Source organism: Eleutherodactylus coqui, chromosome 2 (assembly GCF_035609145.1).
Source record: "Eleutherodactylus coqui strain aEleCoq1 chromosome 2, aEleCoq1.hap1, whole genome shotgun sequence".
Lineage (NCBI taxonomy): Eukaryota > Metazoa > Chordata > Amphibia > Anura > Eleutherodactylidae > Eleutherodactylus > Eleutherodactylus coqui.
This window is the reverse complement of record NC_089838.1, coordinates 137,471,810-137,498,150: the sequence shown is the minus strand read 5'-3', so window position 1 is coordinate 137,498,150 and position 26,341 is coordinate 137,471,810. Positions and strand designations below refer to the sequence as shown.

At 45.4% G+C, this 26,341-nt stretch overlaps 1 protein-coding gene across 1 annotated transcript; it reads right to left on the bottom strand.

Annotated features, from left to right (window-relative positions):
* Nucleotides 1–609: 609 nt before the first annotated feature.
* TMEM19 (transmembrane protein 19) lies at nucleotides 610–26,341 on the bottom strand. Its single transcript, XM_066591642.1, has 7 exons — nucleotides 26,115–26,341; nucleotides 22,996–23,143; nucleotides 16,731–16,844; nucleotides 15,081–15,218; nucleotides 11,961–12,215; nucleotides 4,060–4,269; nucleotides 610–1,048 (listed from the first exon to the last, which is right to left on the bottom strand). The coding sequence occupies exons 2-7, from the start codon at nucleotides 23,123–23,125 to the stop codon at nucleotides 885–887; spliced, it is 1,011 nt and encodes a 336-aa protein (XP_066447739.1). The 5' UTR covers nucleotides 23,126–23,143; nucleotides 26,115–26,341; the 3' UTR covers nucleotides 610–884.

Sequence of the window (26,341 nt, the reverse complement as noted above, 5' to 3'; positions counted from 1 at the left end):
TGACTGCCTACTTCCATAAACAGTGTCATACCTGCCTATAGGTTGTGTTTGCTATCACAGATTGCACCCACTGAAGTAAATGAAGCGGACCTGTATATAGTCACTATCTGTGCACAGATGTGATACTCTTGTTCTAACACTAGTGGTAAAAGAAAGCAGCCATGCTTTTCTAATTTTGAACAGTCCCTTTAATATTGGCCGAACCCACCCAAGCTAGCAGGGCTGACCAACAATCTAGTATTGTTCAGTATTTTACATCAGTCTTTGTAAGCCAAACACTGAACAGAATACTGCCACTTAAAGCATGTGCGAAAAGTCAGACAGACCCCATCCCCCACATCTGTCCCAGGAAAGATGGCTCATGCGTTGTCCCGCTGGGAGATAAGCTGTTGTCAGAGCTACTAACCCCCCACCCCCACATGCTCTGCCAATCCGAACATGTACGAGGCAGGTAATCAATGAACAGAAGATTCTCACAGGCAGCAATGCTCTACCGCCACCCCAAGTATAAATAAAGTCTTGGTCCACTTCACACCTTAAAAATAGCATTTGTAGAAAACAAGAAAAATTGACGTATTATCTAAAAAACACCCAGAAATGCTGCTGACATGTAAGTATAGCACATTATCCATTAGTCATTTTTATTCATTTCAACCTAAAATTTAAAAACAAATCACCTTTCATACACAATTCTTCAGTGTTACACCAAAACGACTAAGGCTATACTTCTAGCTGGTGAAGGTTAACTACATGTCCATTGTCTAAGGTGCTATTACTCATAATCAGTGTTCATTAGTATTATTTTATCCAAATGATACATATTAACATCTTCTGTACCATGCAAACCTACAGAACGTTTTGTGCGCCTTCCATTGTGCAAGAATTTATGTTCTAGGCCAAAAACTCCAAGCAGCTCCAGGTAGCAAAATCGCTATAAGGATTGAAGAAAATAGGTTTACGGCATTGTTGTCCAGTATGGGCTTCCCAGATATTAATTTTGCACCAATTGTTGGATGGTTGACAATCTTCCCAGTGTTTTCATCAATACCTTAAAAAGAATACATGTGTTAGCAAATCAAAAAATAATCGAAACACAAAATTGCTACAGACCATGACTCCAAATATCACTACTAGAGATGAGCGAGCGTACTCGGAAAAGCACTACTCGCTCGAGTAATGTGCTTTATCCGAGTATCGCTGTGCTCGTCCCTGAAGATTCGGGTGCCGCTGCGGCTGACAGGTGAGTCGCAGCGGGGAGCAGGGGAGAGCGGGCGGGAGAGAGGGAGAGAAAGATCTTACCTCCGTTCCTCCCCGCTCTCCCCTGCAGCTCCCCGCTCCGTGCCAGCACCCGAATCTTCAGGGACGAGCACAGCGATACTCGGATAAAGCAAATTACTCGAGCGAGTAGTGCTTTTCCGAGTACGCTCGCTCATCTCTAATCACTACCATTCATTTGCTGCTGAGCGCTCATAACTGGTCGATGTAAATACACATAGCAATTAATGCTAAAACTATATTAAAAAAACACTTTATAGATTGTGATGTAAATGGTCATTTACATGTTTATCACATGCTGCATTTTTGGCTTCTTTTTCTGAGTTTAACAGAAAGTGTAATGGAAAGATTTGCATGTCTTCTGTGTGTTTATGTCCCACTTCTGGTTTGGATTACAAATACTGACGTACACTATGCTTACTCTAGATCAACGGTTCCCAAACTCTGCTCCAATCTAGGGTCTAGATCTGTGGTGGCGAACCTATGACACGTGTGCTGGAGGGGGCACACAGAGCCCTTTCTGCTTGCACGCGCCGTCGGCTGCTCACCACGGTAGTGATTACAGTTGATGGTGCCATCAAGGTCATGGGCTCTGCTGCTTTTTAATTTTAACCTACTTTATGGGGGTGCATACTCTTTCTTAGGAGGATAGGCTGTTAGGGACTAGAACCATTTCACAAGCCCTGAAGCTTGTATAGGGATTGTCCACATAGCTTGTGCTAGGTTTTAGGGATTATACACCCTACCCTTAGTGGTACAGCTATTTCTGTAGCGTCTATTTGTGCTGAGTATGGTCTGACACTTGATTTGTGTCGGTAGGCGTAATCCCCCCTATCTGTTGCATAATAGGAGCTTCATTGTGCACTTAGTGTTGCAAGGCTCCAGCAACAACTCCTTCATACATTTGATTACGTTGTTTTCTACTTAAAGGAGATGTCCCGAGGCAGCAAGTGGGGTTATACACTTCTGTATGGCCATAATAATGCACTTTGTAATATACATCGTGCATTAATTATGAGCCATACAGAAGTTATAAAAAGTTTTTTACTTACCTGCTCCGTTGCTAGCGTCCTGGTCTCCATGGTGCCGACTAATTTTTGGCCTCCGATGGCCAAATTAGCCGCGCTTGCGCAGTCCGGGTCTTCTGCTGTTCTCTATGGGGCTCCGTGTAGCTCCGTGTAGCTCCGCCCCGTCACGTGCCGATTCCAGCCAATCAGGAGGCTGGAATCGGCAGTGGACCGCACAGAAGAGCTGCGGTCCACGAAGATAGAGGATCCCGGCGGCCATCTTCAGCGGTAAGTATTGAAGTCACCGGACCGCCGGGATTCAGGTAAGCGCTGTGCGGGTGGTTTTTTTAACCCCTGCATCGGGGTTGTCTCGCGCCGAACGGGGGGGGGGGTTTAAAAAAAAAAAAAACCCGTTTCGGCGCGGGACATCTCCTTTAAGACTCCTAGAAATGAGGCTGTAGCGATTCAGCCTCTCCAAGTAAAGCTTTCGCATCTCCTGATGATCCGCATTTTGAGCAGTGAAACGTGTCGAGTGGTAGAGCTCCAAAACTTTGAGCTTTCAGTTATCACATTGTGAGTCTATCAACCCGAGGCCACATATGAGAGTCTTAGCCTAGGATATCGGTCCCATTTAGAACCATAGGGTCCGTCCATCTATGAGAAATCTCTTTCTCTCTTGACTATTTGTGTGAGTGTATTGTTCATGCTCCACGGAGCTTGTGCCCTATGTGTGCGTGTTTTTAAATGACTTTAATAGTTTCTTTTAATAAGTCTATTCTGTGAAAGTACATAAAGTTACAGGTTTATTACAAATGATCTTCCAGATATGAAACACTCATGTTTAATGTAAAAAAAACACAAACAAAAAGGCTAATAAAATCATCATGATTCATTTTTATGTGTTTCTGCTAAATAATTCCAAGGACTCCACAAGGCGCTTTCCCACCCAAAATAAATAGGAGCTGGGTGGAAAGAAAATTAGATTAGAAAGGGTTAAAAAGGCATCACGTATACAAGGTTACTTTTTTTCTATTACAGAGAAAAATCACAATTTGCTCTACTGGCTAACTCGGTATCAAACTTGAACATCTTGTTCTTTGCCTGTAGAATAGAAAACATTGTACTTTGTGCAAGACGTGAATAGTACAATGGATTTTTTTTTTTTTTTTTTTTAAACACACCACATTGAAAATAATCTGGACTGAAGCTTGATAAGCTAGGAGGCATCTGCATCGGTGTCAGAGGTGGCTTCATAGGTAGCCTGCGTCAGGTGTAGCCAAAAGATTTACTGCTGTTTTTCATCAAAATGATGAACACAAAACCTGACGAGTAGAGATGAGCGAGCGTACTCGGAAAAGCACTACTCGCTCGAGTAATTTGCTTTATCCGAGTATCGCTGTGCTCGTCCCTGAAGATTCGGGTGCCGGCACGGAGCGGGGAGCTGCAGGGGAGAGCGGGGAGGAACGGAGGTAAGATCTTTCTCTCCCTCTCTCCCGCCCGCTCTCCCCTGCTCCCCGCTGCGACTTACCTGTCAGCCACAGCGGCACCCGAATCTTCAGGGACGAGCACAGCGATACTCGGATAAAGCAAATTACTCGAGCGAGTAGTGCTTTTCCGAGTATGCTCGCTCATCTCTACTGACGGGCCCTTTTATAGGTCAGAGTCAGTGTCCGATGTAATGGAAACCATGATGCGGATATGAGCAGAGCTTTATAAGCCTTTATACGGTTTGTTCTGTAAATGTTCAATCTAAAAGAAATAGAAGTGATGAACTCACCTGTGTACTGCATTATTGCTCCAAGGTAAGAGTCCAGTATGGAGCCAAGTAAGCCAGCCATCGCACCGTACAAGATGACTGGCCACTGGGGGGCAGCGATGTCCAAATCACTCACAAACATAAGCTGAGTAATAAAGTATGCTATGCCGACAGATAATCCGCCAAGAAGACTCACAAAGAGACCTATCAATGTGACGCCTCCATTTGTTCCTAGAAACAAACAATTATTGCTTTAGTCACCATCATCTGAAACGGCTTTTCAGTAATCCCCAAATATTAGATCTACACTTTTTGTAAGAAAAAAAAAATAAAAGCACCTAGAAGGAGTTGTCATATTGCTGCAAAGTTCAGCATGCAGCTACATCTCAGGCCGCCTGCAAACGAGCGGAAATCCCGCCGCGGGATTTCCGCCGCTGAAAGTTTGCATAGGAGTGCATTAAAATACGCACTCCTATGCAGACGGCCGTGGTTTGGCCGCGCGAAATCTCGCGCGGCAAACAAACCGCGGCATGTCCTAATTTTTTGCGGGGCACGCACTCACCCGGCCGCTGGCTCCGGTCTGCGCATGCGCCAGCTGCGCGGCAGCAGGCACATGAAAGAGCCGGGGCCGCCAGGCGCGGGTGAGTACGCGCTCGTCCCTGCAGGCGCTCGGGTCGGATCGCGCGGCGAGAATTCTCGCTGCCGGATCCGACCCGCTCGTCTGCAGGCGGCCTCAGGCAGATATGAAAATAAGAGTTGTGGTGTAATTAGATGGACGGTCTGGTCACCTGAGGATCTAAAAGTGGCCCCACTCTTGGCCTATAAGAAGGCTTAGAGACTCTGTGTGTAGAGCTTGTTGACCACTAGATTCCTCTATGACACAATTGAAGTTGAGAGGGGCGCATTATTGGAATGTGAAAATTATGCTTTTGCTCCGATAATGTAATCACTTACTTGTTGCAACGTTACAATTGCAAATAAAGTTTCATTCGATTCCGACAACTCCTTCTAGGTACTTGATTTTTTTTTTTTGACAATGCATGAACTGGTAGAATCACAGTGTCTTGAAATTAAATAACTGAAATAATATATTATATATTAATAGCTTTTGAGATTTAAATTAACACTATGAAGAGTTTAGATCTCAATGTGTGTACTGTGCATAATTGTTTCAAAAGAAAGCCTGTATCCAGGAATACCAGATCAACTTAGAATGAAACAAGTATGGAGCGACTCGCCAATTCCTCTCACCGCCACGTGCCTTGCTGGTAAAGTAACCTGCCCTGCAATAAACTAGGATGAAAGCTTCTGAGATTGGGAAGAAAAATAGAAATAGTTTTCTCCAAAAGTAAGACCTACCCCCAAAAAAATCTCTACCAGTTTTCGGTGGAGACTTGAAATATAAGCCCTCCCCCGAAAATAAGCCCTAGCTGAAGTACATGAAAAAAACCACATCAATACTCACCTGGCCCGCGGCGTCCAAGTCCCTCACAATGGTCCCCGGGTGCTACGGCAAGCAGCCATGTCCTCTGCACTGAAAAATCATCTTTCTGGTGACAGGGCTTTGAATACCCCGCCTCCATCAAAGCGAGCGCTGTAAGTGGATCGCTTGCCCGCCAATCAGAGCCGATGCTCGATCATTCACAGCCATTCAGTGAATTACATCACTGAATGGCTGTGATTGGCTCAATGAGCGCCGGCTGTGATTGGCTGCCGGTCAATCTAATCACAGTGCTCGCTTTGCTGGAAGCGCGGTTTTCAAAGCCCCGTTACCAGAAAGAAGAGGATATCTCAACGCGGAGGACACCCCCAGAGACCAGCAGCTCGAGGCACCGCCTCGAAAATAAGACACTGCCTCTTTTGGGGCAAAAATTAATAGAAGACAGTGTCTTATTTTCGGGGAAAACCGGTACTGGGTTAACTGCACAGCCCTTGACGAATTGCAAATTGAGAGCATGATGATAAATGTGACTCTTATTTGAAAGAAAAAAATGACGTTACAAGAAATAGAGTTTTTCTGCAATAATATAAGTGCTTGTGCTGTCAAGAATGTCCACGCAGTGCGCCTGTGCCACAGAGGCTTATGCCAGGCTGACATCACTGTGCTCACTTTCCCCAGTGGGTCCACAGAATTGAGCGCCTGCGTCCTTTTGGGCTCCTCGGATCCTGTCACGTCATTACTTCACAGTTAAAATCCAGTATACCGCTCAGGCACCACAACCTGTTCCTTCTCTTCCCCTTGATCGCACCCAAGCTGATCTATAAAGAAGGTTCTATGTCCCCAAAACATATCAATGTGCTGTTTTCCAGTCAAATAAAGAGGGAGTCAGGTTTATTATCTTGGTATCAATTTGCAATTTATCAAGGACTACGCAATTAACCCAGTATTTCGTTTTTTCTCCCACAAGGCCCTGTTGAATAACGGCGTCTTTCTCTGGGCTGGTAGCAACTTAGACTATCATTCATCATAGCCCTTCACACATTCACATCAATTGGATCCCATAGTGCACTGGAGTAGCTCCACTTCTGTCTGCACCCTTTTGCATCTTCAAGAGGTTCTGCTACTGTGACATGTTTATTTAATTAGCCACTAAATATTTAAGCCCATAGTGTTTTTACGTCCTCCCGAAGTGGGCTTTATTCTCTGAGGACGTAAAAACACGTCTCCTGCAGAGAATAAAGCCCCTCGGGCTGTGGACGTGACAGCTCCATGCCCGCAGGTAGCCGACAGCATGGAAATGTCATCCCAGGCTGTGGGGACACCCCCCCCCACCCCCCCGGCATTGCGATCAGCGCTATCCAATGGATAGCGCCGATCGCAAAAAAGTAAATAAAAGTGCCCAAAAAGTTTAAAGGGGTTGTCCCGCGCCGAAACGGGTTTTTTTTTTTCAAACCCCCCCCCCCCGTTCGGCGCGAGACAACCCCGATGCAGGGACTGAAAAAAAGAACAGCACAGCGCTTACCTGAATCCCGGCGCTCCGGTGACTTCTATACTTACCGGTGAAGATGGCCGCCGGGATCCTCTACCTCCGTGGACCGCAGCTCTTCTGTGCGGTCCATTGCCGATTCCAGCCTCCTGATTGGCTGGAATCGGCACGTGACGGGGCGGAGCTACACGGAGCCCCATAGAGAACAGGAGAAGACCTGGACTGCGCAAGCGCGGCTAATTTGGCCATCGGAGGGCGAAAATTAGTCGGCTCCATGGGAACGAGGACACTAGCAACGGAGCAGGTAAGTAAAAAACTTTTTATAACTTCTGTATGGCTCATAATTAATGCACAATGTATATTACAAAGTGCATTAATATGGCCATACAGAAGTGTATAGACCCACTTGCTGCCGCGGGACAACCCCTTTAAGTTCCAGCTGCCCTGATGGAACGGATCCATCAGGACAGCTGAAAATTCTCACCTGGCTTGTCAGTGGTGTCCCCCGGAGATCTGGTCCTCCCGGACCCCCCGCCGCTCTTCTGCACATGCGCGCCAGACGGTGGCGTCACGCGCAGAAGCCCGGGAGCCCCCGGCAAAGTCAAAATCTCCTGGCTCCCGGCTCCTGAAGGTAGCCGGGAGGTGTTACCGGGGCCCGCGGTGAGCGGTCCCCGGGCCCGTGGTCGCCGCTATCGCGAAAAAGTTTTTAAAAAGTGCTACTTTCACCTCCCCTCATGGATCGGATCCATGAGGGGAGGTGAAAATACTCACCTCGGGTCCGCCGATGTCCCCGGTGTTCCGGGACCCGAAGTCCCCCTCTGCACATGCGCGCCCGATGATTGACTTCGGGTGCGTGCACAGAGGGGCTCGAGCCCCGGGAAATTCAAAATCCCTCTGCTCCTGGCTGCCATGTGTTTGGATGACAATGATCACGTAAAGTTAAAAAAAAGTGTAAAAAAGTTAAAAAAAAGTTTTAAAAAGTTTAAAAAGCGTACGTTTCATCTCCCCTCACGGATCACATCCGTAAGGGAGGATGAAAGTACGTACATAAGGCCACCAGATTTATCCGCGGTTCTTACCCCAGCTTCTGCGCACACGTCCGTCGCCAAAATGGTGGACGCATGCGCAAAAGCTGTGGATTGCCAGGATAATTGAAATTCTCCCTGCTCCTGGCTACAAAACTTAGCCGAGAGCATGGAGATTTCACGGGGGGGCCGCGGTGAGCTAATGGCGATCACGTAAAAGTTTTAAAAAAATTTGAAGTTTCATCTCCCCTCACCGATGCGATCAGTGAGAGGAGACGAAACTTTTTACCGGAGGCCTCCGTATTTGCACCCCGACGCGATCCTCATCCGTGAACTTACCTGGATTCTGCACATGCGACCGCTGGCAAAATACCGGACACATGCGCAGGAGTCAGGGAGCCCAGGAAACTTAAAATCTCCTTGCTCTCGGCGACCGTTGGTCGCCGAGAGCCTGGAGCAGTGGCGGGTGGCCTCGTTGAGCGGTCCCTGGTCACGTAATAAAAAAGTAGCGCTTCAACATAGGTCGGTCTCACATGACCGGATAGGAATTACGGATTCCGCATGCGTCTGATCCGCGCTAATACGCAGATCAAACGCATTGGATTACACAATTCCGCTTAGCGGGTCGGAATTGTGTAATCCACTCGCAGAAAACAGAACGCAGCAGGTTCTATTTTACCGCGGATATCCGCAACATAGAGCCTATTGTGCTCCGTGGTCGTGGATATACCCGCTGCCCATACGCAACTACGTTGTGTACGGGCTGTGGGTACCCGCGTCATCGCTAAGCGACGGTGTGGGAAATACAAATTAAAAAAAGGTGTACAGCGCATGAACGCCCAAGTACGCAGTTATGCGCAGTACATTACGCGGCCGTACGCAGGGTCACAGCCGGGCTCACAGATGGGATCCGCTGCGGGCCTCCGCAAGCGGATTCCAACTACGGCTGCGTGAGCCCGGCGTAATTCAGACCGCTACCTGTAATCCGTAATTTACAAGAAGCCCCGAGAACGCTTGCCTTCATGCAGTTCCAGGAGCAGCTTGTTGAGCGCCTTCTGTGTGAGACCACTTTTTACACCCCGTCCCTGCCATTAAGGTCACGAAATACCCCCAAAAAGCATGAGAGGAGGGGGGATATACGGTTTTATTGCCCCATGGGCCCATTCCAACCAGTCTCCGTAATTACCCCTGTCTTCGGAAATACCACTTTTATCTAAGATTTGCGAACGCCAAAAAGGGCGCAGAGTGTGTGGGGGAGGGGGGACATTTTTAGGGAGTCAATTTTTATTCCGTACAAATAAGCAATGGGGCCTGGAATTTATTCAGTTGTGCCCTGAAATCCAACGGGTGTTCCCTCCTTTATAGGCCTTGCCATGGGTCCTGTAAGTAAATTAGGGCCACAATGGGTATGTTTCTGAACTCGGGACAAACGGGGGGATCCATTTGGGGGTGAATGTCTACTGCTTCGCTTAGATCTATTCAAAAAATGTAGGGTTAAAAATACACAGTACACCCCTAGATAAATTCGTTAAGGGGTCTAGTTTTCAAAATGGGGTAATTTGTGGGGGTTCTCTATGGTTTTGGGCTCTCAAGAACTCTACAAGTGGGCAATGGGGCCTAAAAGGACTTCAAGCAAAATCTATGTTCTGAAAGCCACCGACTACTCCTTTCATTTTGGGCCCCGTTGTGCATGCGGACATAAGATTGGGGCCACAATGGGTATATTTCTGAAAACAGCACAAACAGGGGTATCCATTTTGGGGTGCAAGTCGTCCTTCATATGTGTGCTGTATAAAAAAAGCTGTTTTTAAAATGACAGAATTGCCAAAAAAAAGAAAATCCTAATTTTTTCCTTTTGCTTTGCTTGAATTTATTCAAAAACTGTGGGGGTCAAAATACGCAGTACACCCCTAGATAAATTTGTTAAGGAGTCTAGTTTTCAAAATGGGGTCATTTGTGGGGGTTTTCTATGGTTTTGGGCGCTCAAGAACTCTACATGTGTGCTATGGGGTCTAAAAGGACTTAAAGCAAAATTTCTGTTTTGAAAGACACTGACTACTCCTTTCATTTTGGGCCCCGTTGTGGACTCAGATATAACATTAGGGCCACAATGGGTATATTTCTGAACACGGGAGAAACAGGGGTGTCAATTTTGGGGTGTAAATCCTCATTTTCATGTAAACTATAGGAAAAAAATATGTCTTTAAAATGATAGATTTGCAAAAATATGAAATTTTACTTTTTCTCCTCTAAATTGAATTAATTCCTGAAAAAAACAAACTGTGGGGTCAAAATACTCATAACACCCCTCAGTGAATACATTAAGGGGTGTAGTTTTTAAAATGGGGTCATTTGTGGGGGTATCTATTCTGACACTCATGAGCCTTTCCAATCTTGGCTTGGTGTAGGAAAACAAAGTGTTCCTCAAAATGCTAAAAAGTAATGTTAAATTTGTACATCTCCTAAATGGTTAAAAAAAAAAAAAAAAAAAAGAAAGTTTTTCCAATGTGCGCCCAAAATAAAGTAAACGGGTGGAAATATAAATCTTAGCAAAACTTTCTATATTATGTTTGCACATATTTAAGATATTGCAGTTGGAAATGTGAAAAAAATGACGATTTTTTCAAAATTTTCCCAATTTTGGCGCTTTTAATAAATAAATAAACACAAATTCTACCGGTCTATTTTTTCCGCCTAAATGAAGTACAACATGTAGCAAAAAAACAATGTCAGGATCACTTGGATATGCAAAACCTTTCTGGTGTTTTTCCATGTTAAAGTGACACATATCAGATTTGCAAAATTTGGCCTGGTCATTATGGCGCAAACAGGCTTGGTCACTAAGGGGTTAAGGCATTTTAGCAATTAAAGGGGTATTACCATATTGGGAAACCCATTTGAATGTGTTCAAAAATCACAAAATAATGCAATCACCCATAGGATGTTTGTATACCTCCAATGAAGGAGAACTCACCACCTCCCGTGGTAACAATGAGGCATTAAGTATACATATAATGGTGGCAGAACCCCGTTACTGGTGTTACCCACTCTACACACACAAGTCCATTCAAGCAGGTCTCTGCACAGTTAGGCTGGGTTCACACAGGGTGGATTTGCCGCGCGGCATTTGGCCGCGGCAAGTCCGCCCGCGGCCGCTAATCTCGGGATTAGCCAGCCATGTGGACGAGATTTCTCAGAAACCTCGTCCATACAGGACGGCCAATCCGCTGCGGTAAATCCGGCTGAAACCGCGGTTTCAGAAGATGCAGCATGTCTATTTACTTTTTTTTTGTTGTTTATTTTCATCGTGGCCGCACTCTCCTCTATGGGAGCGCTGGCCGCAACGGAAAAGCAAGCGGGCAGGCCGCTTCAAAGCCGCCGCAGCTTAAACCGCAGTGGTTCTCCCGGCGGAAATCTCGCAGTTTTTACTGCGGCCAAACCGCGAGATTTCCGACGGGAATCCGCCCTGTGTGAACTCCGCCTAAGAGGGTCTAAGAGGTAGGAGCTTCAAGTACGGACTTTGTTTTTGAGAGGTACACATTTGTTAAAGAATAAAATGTGTGGAAGTAGTGTTTATTCTATAGAAGACCAAGATAATGCACTCACTTTTTCACCCCAATTTCATTCCGCCACTCACTCAGATGCCAAGGGATTCTTCTATTTATTTAGTGGAGGAACCATTCGTCTTCCCACATAATCTAATGCAGAAGCCATGGCACCCCATTTCTACTTCTGATGATTTCAAAACCATTTCTCCAAGTAACATGAAAGCATAGAAACAGGCGACATTCAGGCCATACCACGCTTCTGTTTAAGTGAATTTCTCTTTGTGACTAATTAAATGGCTGCCATTAGGTCAAACAAAACCAAGCTAAAGTCTTACGAGATCAGGAGTAAGGGAACGGTTTCTACTTACATCAGTACTTAATATTCTCTACTACATACGGATATTAAACAAATGTATCCTTACCCACAGGGACCTTCTCCCACGTGGTTATCAGTCGGGGAGAACTTTTGCTGAGGACCGGAGCAATCTCTGAAGCCCATGTGTCCCCAGCTGAGCAAGCAAGGGCTCCAAGAAGTGACAGGCACATCCACGAGGCAGTATATTCCTTGGAAAAGTCAATTGGTATCTCTCCAGGACCATTTTCGACCAAGTACAGCAAAGCCAATTCTGCTGGTACACCCCCATTACAAAAGACCTGCACCCAGTTCCTCTGTCCACCTGAAAAACAGAATGCCAAATATAATCCTCTTTAAGAAACAGCAAACTTGTGTGTCTACTGACACAACGACCATGCTTACCCCTCTGCACAACCTGTAGCATCACAGCCAGGACTGGGACACCACATTAAGACACCAACAAGTCTTATAGAAAAGCTGAAAAGTCCGCTTGCAGAAAGGTCTCCTATCTTGCATGTTTCTCTCTCGATGAGCAGGCAGCCCACTTAATACCGGAGACTTTTCGGAGTCGGTACCATGTTATGCTTCAGTTTACCTGAGAATTTCTCCCTTTGAATTTTTCTGGTCGTAAGACAAATAATCACACCAAGCAAAATAGCTGGTAAATAACATCAACCATATGTGCACTGTATGTTGGTACCATTGTGAAAACGTCCTTTTATTTTCAAGAGTGTCCGTATAGAGGCAGTTTTTCTAATTTTGATGAAAATATCCAAAATCTAGTTTTTAGGGGAGCACTTCAGTTCTGAAGGAACATTGAGGCGCCTATATACATTAGAAACCCTTATAAATCACCCCATTTTAAAAAGTGCACACCTCAAAGTTTTCAGAACAGCACTTACAAAATTTGTTAACTCTTTAGGTGTTTCACAAGAGCTGAAGTATAAACTTTAAAATGTCATTTTTAGAGATGAGCGAGCGTACTCGGAAAAGCACTACTCGCTCGAGTAATTTGCTTTATCCGAGTATCGCTGTGCTCGTCCCTGAAGATTCGGGTGCCGGCACGGAGCGGGGAGCTGCAGGGGAGAGCGGGGAGGAACGGAGGTAAGATCTTTCTCTCCCTCTCTCCCGCCCGCTCTCCCCTGCGACTCACCTGTCAGCCGCAGCGGCACCCGAATCTTCAGGGACGAGCACAGCGATACTCGGATAAAGCACATTACTCGAGCGAGTAGTGCTTTTCCGAGTACGCTCGCTCATCTCTAGTCATTTTCCTTTCAAATTTAACTTTTTCTTCTACAGCACAACCCAAGTTAGCAGATAAACAAAAACTCAATAAATTACCTTTAATCTGCAGTTTAAAAAAGAATATACCACTTCTGGTACCTAGTGTGTAACACGACTCGAACACAAGCCTGCAGAAATCAAGGAGCACCTTGTGGATTTTGGGGTCTCCCTTTTATTGGGGCCAATTTTTAGTCCACGTAGGCCTCATGTCCACGGCACGCACGATTGCCAAGTGTGGAATCCTACAGTGGTTTCCACCTGTGCCCGCAGCCATGAGGCCTATAAACATTTTCTCACCTGTCCGGAGCCATTGCGGGTCTTCTCCGTCCACAGCCAATGCGTTCGGAGTCGGCTGGCATGCATGCGCAGTCCTTTCCCCCCCCCCCCCCCCCCTCAACTCCTGCTTTCCCGTGGATTTGCAGCACATCCACAGTGTCAGCTGTGGGTGTGTCACAGATCAGACAGGTTCCATTGACTTCAATGGAAGCCATCAGTGAAGGATCCACAGAAAAACTAAGTATGCTGCGATTTTTTTCCCGCGCATGCAATCCACACGCCTGGAAAAAAAATGACAGTCTCATGCTTTCAATTATTTTGCGGACGCTAATGCATCCCTATGGGCGACTTAATTTGCGGATCTCCCACAAATTAAATCCGCCCACGGACATTGGGCCATATTCAGCAAACCTTACGTTTTGTATTGTTCCATCAATGACGCTATATGAGGGATTTTTTTTGTGTGTAATAAGATGGTTTTCATTGGTACCATTTTGAGGTGCAGAAAACATTTTTTGATCAGTTTTTATTGCATTTTTAAGAGACAAGCGATTCTGATATTGTTTTCCATTAGTTTGGTATTTGTTCACTGTGAGGTATAAGTGAAAGGTTATCCTAGTTCTGTGGCATTACCACATTTATACATCTGCTTTCTCCAACAAACATTTTTTTCACTATAACTTTATTTTTTCATCTAAGGAGCTGTATGAGGGCTCGATTTTTGTGGAAAAACGTGACGTTTTCATTTGTAGCATTTTGGGATGCAAGCAACCTTTTAATCGTTTTTTTCCATCTTTTTGTGAGGCAAGATGATCACAATCATTGATTTTGCATTTTTAATTTTTTTTAATGTGGTTTGTCATACAGGATAACTAACAATTTTATAGCACTTATCGTTACAAATGCATTGACACCAAATCTTCATTTTTCCAATAATAGCGTTGTATTAGACAAGTACGTTTCAGGAGGAGGAGTGAAGTCCAGAGTTCTGTTTTACGTGTTCTGAAAACCATAAATCCTTTGTAAATGAAAACACGCCCTGCTATCTGCAAAATGATTGCAGGCCCAGCTTCTGTAAAACCTGTAAGTAGGCGACTATATGGCTACACCAAGTACAGCAGTGTGGAAGCTGCTCTTGAGAACCACAAGAACATGAGGAAGAGGTCATTTTGGTTTAATAAGATATCACAAAAGTTGCATATATCACCACTTTATGCCTAAAATGTAAACCATGGGTATGCTTTACATTGCCATTGCACTTCAAACTAACTTTGCATAAATTAATAGAAAAGGTGAATATAAGAAACTTTAACATGGTATCAGAGAAAAAAGCTTATCCTAATGCTTTCCTTCTGCCCCTTCCACCTAAACTGTTCCCTCACTCGGATAAACTGCTAAAACCTTGATTATCGTCTGGTTCGTACTGGAGTCGGAGGTCAGATTCCTTGGTGGCTTTGCATATGGGGATTTACACCCAGAAAATAAGAGGAAAAGAAGACAGCAGAGGAAAAAACTACAAAAAGTCATAATTTACCAGTCACAGTGATACTCCTCATGTACACATGGCAGCCTGGTCTTAAATATCATCTGAAAGTGTAGGTACCCTTTAAATACACCTAAACATTACCTTCTTTGTATTCAGAGTCAAATTTTTTCTTTATGTCTCCTTTCCACTTTGTGAGTTTTGATGATGTAAAAAAGAACATCAGAAGAGCTGAGAAAAAGCTGTAATTAGCGACCGTCAGGAGGAAACCTACCAGCAGCCCTGTGAAAAAAAGAAAAAAACACTGAAAAATAGTATTTCTTCATCAAGTCTGAATGACTTCAATGTGTAACAGATCCTTCAAAACTAAGTGGAAATACAATATATGGCAAAATAGAAAAACTACTTGCAGCTTGCTGGAGCATAAAGGTGCATTTAGACACAAAGATGATCGCTGTAAGGATGGCTTTTGAGCGATCATTTTGCATAAACTACTACTTGGTACTAATGCCCATTAGTATCAATTAGCAGCGTGTGATCTGCCAGGAACTGCATTCAGAGAACAGACTACCCGCTGTTCTCCGAATACATTCCCTTTGTTCTGCCATGGGGCTGACAGCTGAAACAATGTAATCAACTGTTATCAGTGCTCCATGGGCAGAACACCGCTTTCGGTCCGCCTTATCAGCTGTTCTGCCAAACGATGGACTTCATGCCAAACTGAGATCCATTGCTTGTCAGAAAAGTGGAAGATGGCACATTTACACGCAACGATTATCGCTCAAAAGACAGCTTTTGGGCAAATTTTGAGTGATAATCGTTACGTCTAAACGGGCCTTAAGAGTTACATGAAAGGACAAGAATAACAATATTGTTTCAGACTATCATTCCAGGTCAAATCAACAAGAAAATGTGAGAGGACTACCAGGCTAACTTCACATGCGCAAGCGCTTCCCACCATGTGAATTCCTGGCAGATGCAAGGTGATTTTATGCCAAAACGGCCTCGCATCCCTTCGGGGATGTAGCAATCCTCCACCGTGGCTGTCACTGTCTTTAATGGGAGACCTTGCATCATGTGCACTAGTACGCAGTGGAATGCTGCCGCCGGTCTCATTGACAACAATGGGCGCTGCGATGCGAAAGCATGCACAAAGATAGAACGTGCTGCGATTTTTTTCCTACATCGCGGTGATATGCAGGAAAATATGTCATGTCTACAAGGTTTGTGCGTCTCGCAGCGCGATTTTCTCGCCTGTGTGAAAGCAGCCTTAGTGAGCATGTACTACATGCACAGAACTTAGCTTAGCTAGCCGATAAGGGAGATGAAAGCATGACTTATAGCTCATCCATATCTGTTGCATGAAGAATGTGTTAATATCTGCATTACGCTTTTCCAATCTAAAATATGCTCATTGTCAAAAAGGGTCAAGCACTTTTCGGGCCTCAGGTGACAAGACCGTTCATCTAATCACACCACAACTCTGATCATTGCATGAGATGTAACTGCATGCCAAGTTTGGGAGTGAAACAACTCCTCCTTCTAGGTGCTTGATTTTTTTGACAAAGTGCATACAGCCACGTGTTCCCCCCGTTGCACACGCACTTTAGATATAGCCACGTCTCTGTTCACAAATGTGCTGCGGCTTTGTGTGTAATAAACATTATTATTAATGAGGGAAAGACTATAAAGAAATCCAATTCTAAAATAAGCTTTAAAAGTTAAAATAACCAAAACAGCACAAAAAAAAGAAAACTCACACATGTCAAACATGAAAAACTATTGACTACATACCTCCTAGCGCACCGCTGCTATCCAAGCTCTTCTTTTTTATGCCATGGGATACAATAACAATAGGAATTACTACAGAAAACAGCCAGCGCCAAGGAGATATGGGCCTCAGGGTGCCTGGGAAAATAAATAGATTTGCAAGTTATTTTCTTATTACTGTTTGTTGTAACTCTTTTTCACCCCCTATACAGCACTGGGCGATATGGCCTAAAATTTACACCAAATCTTATTTATTTTATTTTTTTGCAAAAAAAGCTAGAAGAATATGAAACATTTTTTACATGAAGGAATTAGTAAGTTACGCTGCTCATAGGGCAGGTCTTGAGGAGTTTGGAGATGTACATCTTATTCCAATTAGGCTCCCCATTCCTGCACCGTCACCTACTGAAACCAGCACGCAGCCAGTGCAGCGGACTCATCTCTGTTCGCACGCAGCCACGCGAGTCTGCAGGTAAAACCCTTAAGCCCAATAACCACGGAACGGATGTGATCTGCGGGGGATCTGCAAATCAAGCTGCCCATAGGGATGCATTAGTGTCTGCAAAACAGTTAAAAGCATGTGGATGTAATTTTTTCCTGGCGTGCAGATATCACGCGCAGGAAGAAATTGCAGCATGCTCCATTTTTCTGCAGATCCCGCAGGAAGGCTTCCATTGAAGTAAAAGGAAGCTGTCCAATCAGCGGCACACCCGCAGCGGAGACGGGACGTGTCGTGGATAAGCAGGAGATTTAAAAATTTTTTAAAGTTTCACTGCTCATGCAGCCGGCGTGCCCGAATGCATCCACTGTGCTGAAGAAAGAAAATCCGGCCGGCATAGAGGAGACCCACGCTGGATCTGGAAGGCTAAGAAAATGTATGTTCCTGTCCATGTCTGTGGACACGGTTGGATTCAGCTGCGGGATTCAGCACATGAAATCCATGCATGCCTGTGGACACAAGGCCTTGGGGCTCCCTGCCCCGAGCATGTGGTGACAGCGTATCACACTTGTTGGTTTTGCGCACATAATATGCTATAGCAATCTGCCTTATGCTCCCATATTTCTAGTTACACACGTCACAAAATACAAGAAAGATTGCAGCCTGTTCTATCTTGGCGCGCATTACACACGCATACACGCCAAGATAGTGCATGGCGATTGGCGGCACGCAGCAAGTATCCAATGTTATTGCATACTTACACTCATGTGAAGCCGCCATTAGACCACACATAGACTTTCTGTAGCACCACTGAATGACAGCTGCAATCCACAAGGTTTCATACAAGTCAACGGATCCCCGTGGACCGCAGCTGTAGCTTTATAGCTAAAGATCAGCAAATAGCACTACACAAAGCTCTAACGTAGCTGTAACCTCAGGGCACCAGGCAGACAAAATCCATGCCAATGTGAAAATTGGCACGATTTTCATATTAATTGTTTATTGCTATATGTTTTTGCGGGTGAACCTGAAAAAAAAACAAAAAAAAAACTGTACAGCCATTAACAATCAACTTTTATTAAATTGAGAAATGTTATGCGAGTCCGGGACAGAACCGTTACTGCAAGAACTCACTAGTTGGAATGTAGAGCTGAAATGGTTAACAGAGTTCTTCAAAATCTATGAGGAAGTTGCGCGCTCCTGTCACTCTCCATCAATCAGCGCAGTGCTCATTTTACATAATCTAGTGCCGATTCGTTCTCAGCAGCAAGATCGGTCAATAGAAACTCATCACCGAAGAACAAGTTTAGAAAAAGCAGAAGTGGCCTATTTGGGGCTTACGGACACAACGATTTTTGGTGGATTCTCTTCTCCATTTTTCAAAATCCATAACTTTATTTTTCAGTCGACGAGGCCGTATGAGGGCTTGTTTTTTGCGGGGCACATTGTAGTTTTTATTGGTGCCATTTTTGGGTACATAGATTATATTGTAAATAGAGTTGAGCGAACCTACTCTGTCGAGCTTGATGCTCATTCGAGTATTAGCGTACTCGATGGTGCTCGCTACTCGAACGAGCATCAAGCTGTGTTCAACCCCGCCCCAGTTTTTGGCTCCTCCCCGAGAGAGAGAGGAACCTAGGGGAAAAAAAAAAAAAGCTCGGGACCCAGATCCCACATACAAAAATGCTCAAGTCTCCCATTGTAGTCAATGGGATTCGTTACTTGAGTAGAGCTCTCGAATTTTACGAAAAGCTCGACTCGAATAACACAGACCCCAGCATTTGGGTGCTCGCTCATCTCTAATTGTAAAGCTTTTAATAATTTTTTTATGATAGCAGGGAGAGAAAACACATCAACTCTGCCATTGTTTTGTGTGTTTTTTTTACAGCATTGATCATGCAGCATAAATAACATAATACAATTTTTCTGGTCAGTACAACGATACCAAAATTCTTATTTTTTTTAGGTTTTTCCACTTGTCCGCAATCAAAACCCTTTTTTTGGAAATTATTTTTTTTTTTCTAAATTGCTGCATTCAAAGTCCTATAACTTTTTGCTTTTTCCATGGACGGAGCTCTGTGAGGGCTTATTTTTGCGAGACGAGCTGTAGTTTTTATGCATACCATTTTGGGGTCCATACAGCTTTTTTGATCACTCATTTTTTACATTATTTTTTTTAACGCTTATTGCCTTTCAGGATAAAAAAAAAAAAAGAGAGTGTTAATTTCATTGTGCGCATCGTTACGGATACAGCAATATTAAATATATGATCGCTATGATAAAGCATTGCAGGACTTCATTAGCGATCAGAGGCTCTGGCAATGCAAGATGCCTGTATCTGGCATCCTGTTGCCATGGCAACCGGACGGGCTCTCTGCGATAACATCGCAAGTCTGATACAGCGCTCCCTCTGTGAACCCTTCACATGCTGTGATCTTCATATATCAAGGCAGGGAAGGGGTTAACAGCAGTGGTCGCTGTCCAGATGCACCCCCACTGTTGAAATGGGAGACCGGCCATCAGTGACAGCCAGCTCCTGCTGCTAGAGCGGAACATTGGGCTGTGAAGCTTGGTCCGATATTGCACTTGTGCAATGTCCTCGCAAATGCATGGGGTTAAAACCACCCCCCATCACTTTTGGGAAGCTGCGATCCTCTGGGGCGGCTTTCAGCCATAGCAGAGGATCAGCAAGTGTTTGCATCTAATTGATCACCGAGACAGAATAAATTCCCTAAGAAAAATGTGACCCTATCACCGTGGGAACAATAAACTAAAATATAACCTTTATTCTTCAATAAATTAAAATGCGTGAAGGCCTTGTTATTTCATTTTTGATAAAACCTCTATTAAATTGTTTATCAGTCACAATTGGTTCTTGTTATCACTGCTATAATTTCTGAGTGTATCTATCACTGTTTAACTCTATCCCAGCTTTAGCCAATGATAGTGCTCTATGGCGTTTGTAATTTCTGATACCCTCAGATTTAGTTTCAGCGCTAGGTAGTGTGCACCGTACCTCAGAAATAAACACGTATTCTGTGACCCCTATGTTTTATAAAGGGGTCACCTATACCATCCACTGTAGGTTATTCGGGTGGTATTAATAACACATGCCAGGTCTACAGAGAGGATAGGGGATTTTTCTCGTGTTCAGGCAACACTCTACCTATAGAGCCCAGCATAAATAAACATGGCTAATTTACAGCCAGTGTATTGTCTGGTTCTGTGGTGTGAACCAATTAGAATAATTATAAAACCGAAGAGAACAGTCAGTCTAGTTATGATATACTGACTATCCTCAATTTTAATGGCAAAGAAACTGGCGCCTTAACTGCTCTTTTTTAGCAGTGAGCACAGGCACCGTAACCACTCACTCTATTGTGCTTATTGAAGTGAAGTTGGCTGACAGAACCAATGTATATTGTATATTAATAGTTCAAGTCAACCAACACCACTTGTTTGCCTTCTAAGCACAAAGGGTAGACCAATTCTAGCACATGCAGAGACTCCTTTTGATTATTAACAGGGTCTCATGTGTGCTTACCCCCCCCTTTCTTTTCACAGGGAAAAGGGGGATATTAGTCACCCACAATAACAGGGATGTATTAGAGTCAGATGGCCCAGTTTTAAAGTACCATCTATGGCAAGTTGACTCTAACTAATAACCCTGATACTACTCTATTAACCCCATCAACGCGTTTCAACAGTTAAATATGCATAACTGTATCATCAGGATGGTTTGTAATGGGTATACATGCAGACAGCCTGACGGCTGTGTTCAAATGAGCATGCTGCTCATTTGAACACAGCCGTCAGGCTGTCTGCATGTATACCCATTACAAACCATCCTGATGATACAGTTATGCATATTTAACTGTTGAAACGCGTTGATGGGGTTAATAGAGTAGTATCAGGGTTATTAGTTAGAGTCAACTTGCCATAGATGGTACTTTAAAACTGGGCCATCTGACTCTAATACATCCCTGTTATTGTGGGTGACTAATATCCCCCTTTTCCCTGTGAAAAGAAAGGGGGGGGTAAGCACACATGAGACCCTGTTAATAATCAAAAGGAGTCTCTGCATGTGCTAGAATTGGTCTACCCTTTGTGCTTAGAAGGCAAACAAGTGGTGTTGGTTGACTTGAACTATTAATATACAATATACATTGGTTCTGTCAGCCAACTTCACTTCAATAAGCACAATAGAGTGAGTGGTTACGGTGCCTGTGCTCACTGCTAAAAAAGAGCAGTTAAGGCGCCAGTTTCTTTGCCATTAAAATTGAGGATAGTCAGTATATCATAACTAGACTGACTGTTCTCTTCGGTTTTATAATTATTCTAATTGGTTCACACCACAGAACCAGACAATACACTGGCTGTAAATTAGCCATGTTTATTTATGCTGGGCTCTATAGGTAGAGTGTTGCCTGAACACGAGAAAAATCCCCTATCCTCTCTGTAGACCTGGCATGTGTTATTAATACCACCCGAATAACCTACAGTGGATGGTATAGGTGACCCCTTTATAAAACATAGGGGTCACAGAATACGTGTTTATTTCTGAGGTACGGTGCACACTACCTAGCGCTGAAACTAAATCTGAGGGTATCAGAAATTACAAACGCCATAGAGCACTATCATTGGCTAAAGCTGGGATAGAGTTAAACAGTGATAGATACACTCAGAAATTATAGCAGTGATAACAAGAACCAATTGTGACTGATAAACAATTTAATAGAGGTTTTATCAAAAATGAAATAACAAGGCCTTCACGCATTTTAATTTATTGAAGAATAAAGGTTATATTTTAGTTTATTGTTCCCACGGTGATAGTGTTTGCATCTAGAATTGTAACTTTACAAGAGTTTCTTGGACCAATACGGTGCTCATCTGGGTGACTACACAGCCAAGTAACTTCTTGTTTTATTACCACTTCCATATCATGTTCCAAACTCGGACATTTTCTTCTTCTCATTTTACACTCAGAGCTCCTTCACACCAGCGTTAGCGCCAATTAACCATTTCTTTTATGGAGCATAGAAGAGGAATAGAGATGAGCGAACGTGCTCGGCCCCGCCCCTTTTTCGCCCGAGTACCGCGATTTTCGAGTACTTCCGTACTCGGGCGAAAAAATTCGGGGGGCGCCGTGGCGGCGCGGGGAGTGGGGGGAAGAGGGAGAGAGAGAGGGCTCCCCCCTGTTCCCCGCTGCTACCCCCCGCACCGCCGCGCCTCTCCCCGCCCCCCGGCGCCCCCCGAATCTTTACGCGCGAGTACAGAAGTACTCGAAAATGGCGGTACTCGGGTGCGTAAGTACTCATTACGAGTACGTTCGCTCATCTCTAAAGAGGAACTAAACGTTTGTCTTTTTCCCATTGATTTCAATGGATTTTCAAAAAATACGAGAATATTTCCATTTTGTTTCATTTCAGTTTTTGTAAATGGAACAAATGGCGCAGTCAGACGCATTATTTATTCTGTTTAGAAAAATGAAACAACAGAAACAGGATAAAAAATATCTCCACTATTTTGAAAATCCATTGAAATCAATGGAAGAAGAAAAAAACAAAACATTTAATTCAGTTTTTATTTCGGTTTCTCTACTCCATGAACGTAACAGAGAAATGGAAATGGTTAATTGGCGCTGACACCGTTGTGAAGCAGCCCTGACACTGCAATAAAGCTTTCATTCCTAATTGCCTTGAGGCTCGGATGTCTCTGGATCCCGTGTAGCATTACACACGGGTGTCACTGACCATTACATGGCTGTGGATGCAGTATACTAAGGACGGGCGCAGACGGCTGCTCCACAAGAGACATACAAGTAGGGAATAACCATTCCAAGTGGCTTACCATAATATGTGCTTGCAGTAATTGATATTATCCAGAAGGACAGCGATATGCAGAGGATCATACACAGAATGACAATATTCATCATCATGTTTGCATATTCCTTGTAAACGTCGTCCCGAATAGATAACATAACCGCAGATCAACAGACCTAACAAGAGAGAAGAACTCGTTAATGGTGAGAGCAGAGATAACAGGGCCACCGAGGGGCAGGCTGGCTTTAATATCACATTTACTTCACAGAAGTTTTCACCTCGCAGCCCCTGGAGATTGTATTTGTTACACTGGAGACTCCTGCGGCCCCCAAAGTGTTATTATTGAGAGGGAGAGATTATTAGAGAACTACCCTCTGTGCACACTTTACCTGTCATTGAAATGGAACCCGTCACATCCCCACTGTAATCTAAGGTATGGCAGATAGGGGACAGGGAGCCGGCGTACTTTTTATACCCGCCTACGCCCATGATCCAGCACAGTCGCCCTACAAAGATCACGTGGCGAAGGAAAATCCGACTCTTCTAAGTCCTGTACATACGCTCCCCTATACAAGTCTATGGGAGAGTGCGCACACGGGACTCTGAAGAGTCAGATTTTCCATCGCCGCATGATCATCAGAGGACGACTGCGCTGGAGCAGGCGAGTATAAGAAAATAAATTGCCATTATGTCAAGGTTTCCGTGTTCTTATCTGTACGAGTACAGGGTTTCATTCTGCACTGTACTGGCCAACAAAAAGTGAAGGACACCCCAAGAGAGGCTTACAGAGTGAATGTGAACCCAGCTCTGGGTTAGGATCAGACATGGAGGATATTGTCAGTACAGAATTTGGTTGGAAGTGCCTAAGGCCATGTTCACACATCGTGGATTTTCCCAACACTTGGATTCCTGCAGCAGATCTGCATGAGAATTAGTCCTATTTGTTCTTCTGGTAGATCATACACACACACACACACACACACACTTCCATTGGATGCAGAGTGTCAGGAGATGTGCAGGCCTGGAACATGTGAACGGGACCTTGGAGGTCTTGTTTACCCAAGGTCAATCACCCCTCCGATGCAACAGAAGCAACCTGTATTCCACACTGAACACATTCTGCACACAGTGTAATTACATCAGCCCGTCCCCTAAGGGGGCTAACAGTTCAGATACCCCAATGTGGGGAACTTGGAGGGTCCATGCCTTACACAGACGCTACAGTGCAAACATACAGCCAGACTAGATCTACTCCAGCCTCTTTAACCTGTTTAAAGAGTAACTGCACCTTAAAAAAAAAAAAAAATAAATAAAAAAAAAACACTTGATGTCAAAAGTTTTAATCAGTGGGGGTCCTGGGCCGGGACCCCAGGTGACCACTGTAATGAACAGGCTGCAACACTCACCCGAATACTGTGCCCCTTTGACTGTCATCATTGCCTGTCGGCTCCTGTCAGCAGCTGAGAGTGAACACATAACCTTCCATAGATTTCAATGCAGCTGTCACATGACAGCCAAAGGGGCACACAGCTCTCAGCAGGGGTCTCCGCACCCAGAGGCTCCTGGACCTGGAGCTCCGACAGTGATGAGCAGCGGCTTAACGAAAACGGCATGATGGCAGCGCGGCTACACACAGTAAAATCGTTGTGTGTAAAAGGGCCTGTAGTGCAGTCGTCTGCGAGTTCCAGAAGTGAAAGCCGTTTACCACTTTGTAGCCAATATTATATTCAGCTAACCGATACATTGTCCCGTTAGTGAAACCGTGCCCACAGCTCAGCCAACCTTCTCATCTTGTGCCACCCATAAGATGCCTACAGACAGAGGGGCACACACCCGTACACATCACTCTGCCTCGTCTACTGCGCCCAATTTTGGCGCAACTTGTATTACTATGGAAGGGGATGCATGATGTATGACGTCCCTCCCTCTACAGGCTGGCTGTGCGGGGGCGGGGCTTCACCATGGACGGGGCACTGAAGAGGTTAAAACATTACGTTGAAAATCAACAGATCCCATGCATATTTTTAATACTGGTTAAGGCCCCCTGTTCTCGAGCCACCGCCCGGGAGTAGGAGCCGGAGACGAATCTCCGACGGTCAGCCTATCTGACACATAGGCTGACCGCGGAGAATCGCAATGATTTTCCGCTCGTGGACACATGGACGTCGCTTTCCATAGCAAAGAAGCTGCACCTACGTTTGGAGTCCGCTCTCCGTTTGGGGAATCCCCAAGGTCAAACGGCTCAGGATGGAACCAAACACAGCCGAACCGTAAGTGGGGTCGGCTCTCCGCTGGGAAGCCCAGCTTGTAGACGAAAGAAAACTGGCTGCATGCAGGCTTTATCTACTTGTGTGCTGGATCTGCAGCAGGACCGCCAACGCGGACGTGAGAGCGGCCGTACATGCTCACCGACGCCAGCGGCGCCTACAGCGCCAAGAGCTGTGTCCCAGCGACAATCGGGGAGAGAAAAAAAAGGGATATAATGCTGGGTTCCCACCGGACGGCTTCACCGCAGAAATCTCACGGTTTTGCTGCAGCGAAAAAACTGCGAGATTTCTGCGGGATAAGTGCAGCTTCAAAACCCGTGGCACTTAGCCACGAGTTTTCAAGCGGCTTCGCCCATGCTTTTCCATTGAGGACAGCTCTCCCATAGAGAGGAGCGCGGCCGCAACGGGGAAAAAAAAAAGACATGCTGCGGCTGGGAATCCGCGCTGCAGCGGCGGCTAATGCCAGCTTTGCCAAGACAGATTGTCCGCCTAAATCTTGTCCACATGGCTGGCCAACCCGGGGGTCAGCGGCCGCAGCAAAATTCCGTGACAAATCCGCCCTGTGTGAACCCAGCCTAAGCAGGAAAACGTTAAAACATAGAAAAATGAACCTAACTTGCACCTGGTGGCCCCCAGTGACCCCGCACAAGGCACCCCAGCCAGGCAGCCAATCACACGCAGCGGTTCTGGCATGGCTTCTTCCGGCGGGCCCTGTGCTGCAAGGGCCACAACCACAAGCCCGCCTCAGATGTCCTGCCTCCTGTTCACAATGATGACGCAGGCTGCAGTGTAACCGCTGCCGGCATCCTCTCCCCCCGCGGCGGCCCGTGCACTACGTACACCCCTACAGCCCGGCCGCCCCTCAGCCCCCGGTACTCACCGCACCGCGTGCACCCGGCTGACGACACCTCCCGCGACCGGCCGCCATTCCTGCTCCTATAACCTCGCAGCAGACGGCAGTGCTCTCCCGCGGCAGCTCACACCGGAACACTTCCGGACAGCGGCGGCCCCGTGCCAGGCACTTCCGGCCGACTTCACAGCGCGGCCCATGGCCGGCCGAGGGGTGAGGAGAAGGACCGGGGCCAGGCCTATGCAATGAGAGCCCGT

What these genes read in the sequence shown, in the direction of transcription:
- TMEM19 (XM_066591642.1), bottom strand. Translation starts at nt 23,125, where the DNA reads ATGTTATCTATTCGGGACGACGTTTACAAGGAATATGCAAACATGATG. An exon ending in TACTGCAAGCACATATTATG is followed by an intron (nt 16,845 to 22,995) that starts GTAAGCCACTTG and finishes TTATTTTCCCAG; the next exon opens with GCACCCTGAGGCCCATATCT. An exon ending in TAGCAGCGGTGCGCTAGGAG is followed by an intron (nt 15,219 to 16,730) that starts GTATGTAGTCAA and finishes TTTTTTTCACAG; the next exon opens with GGCTGCTGGTAGGTTTCCTC.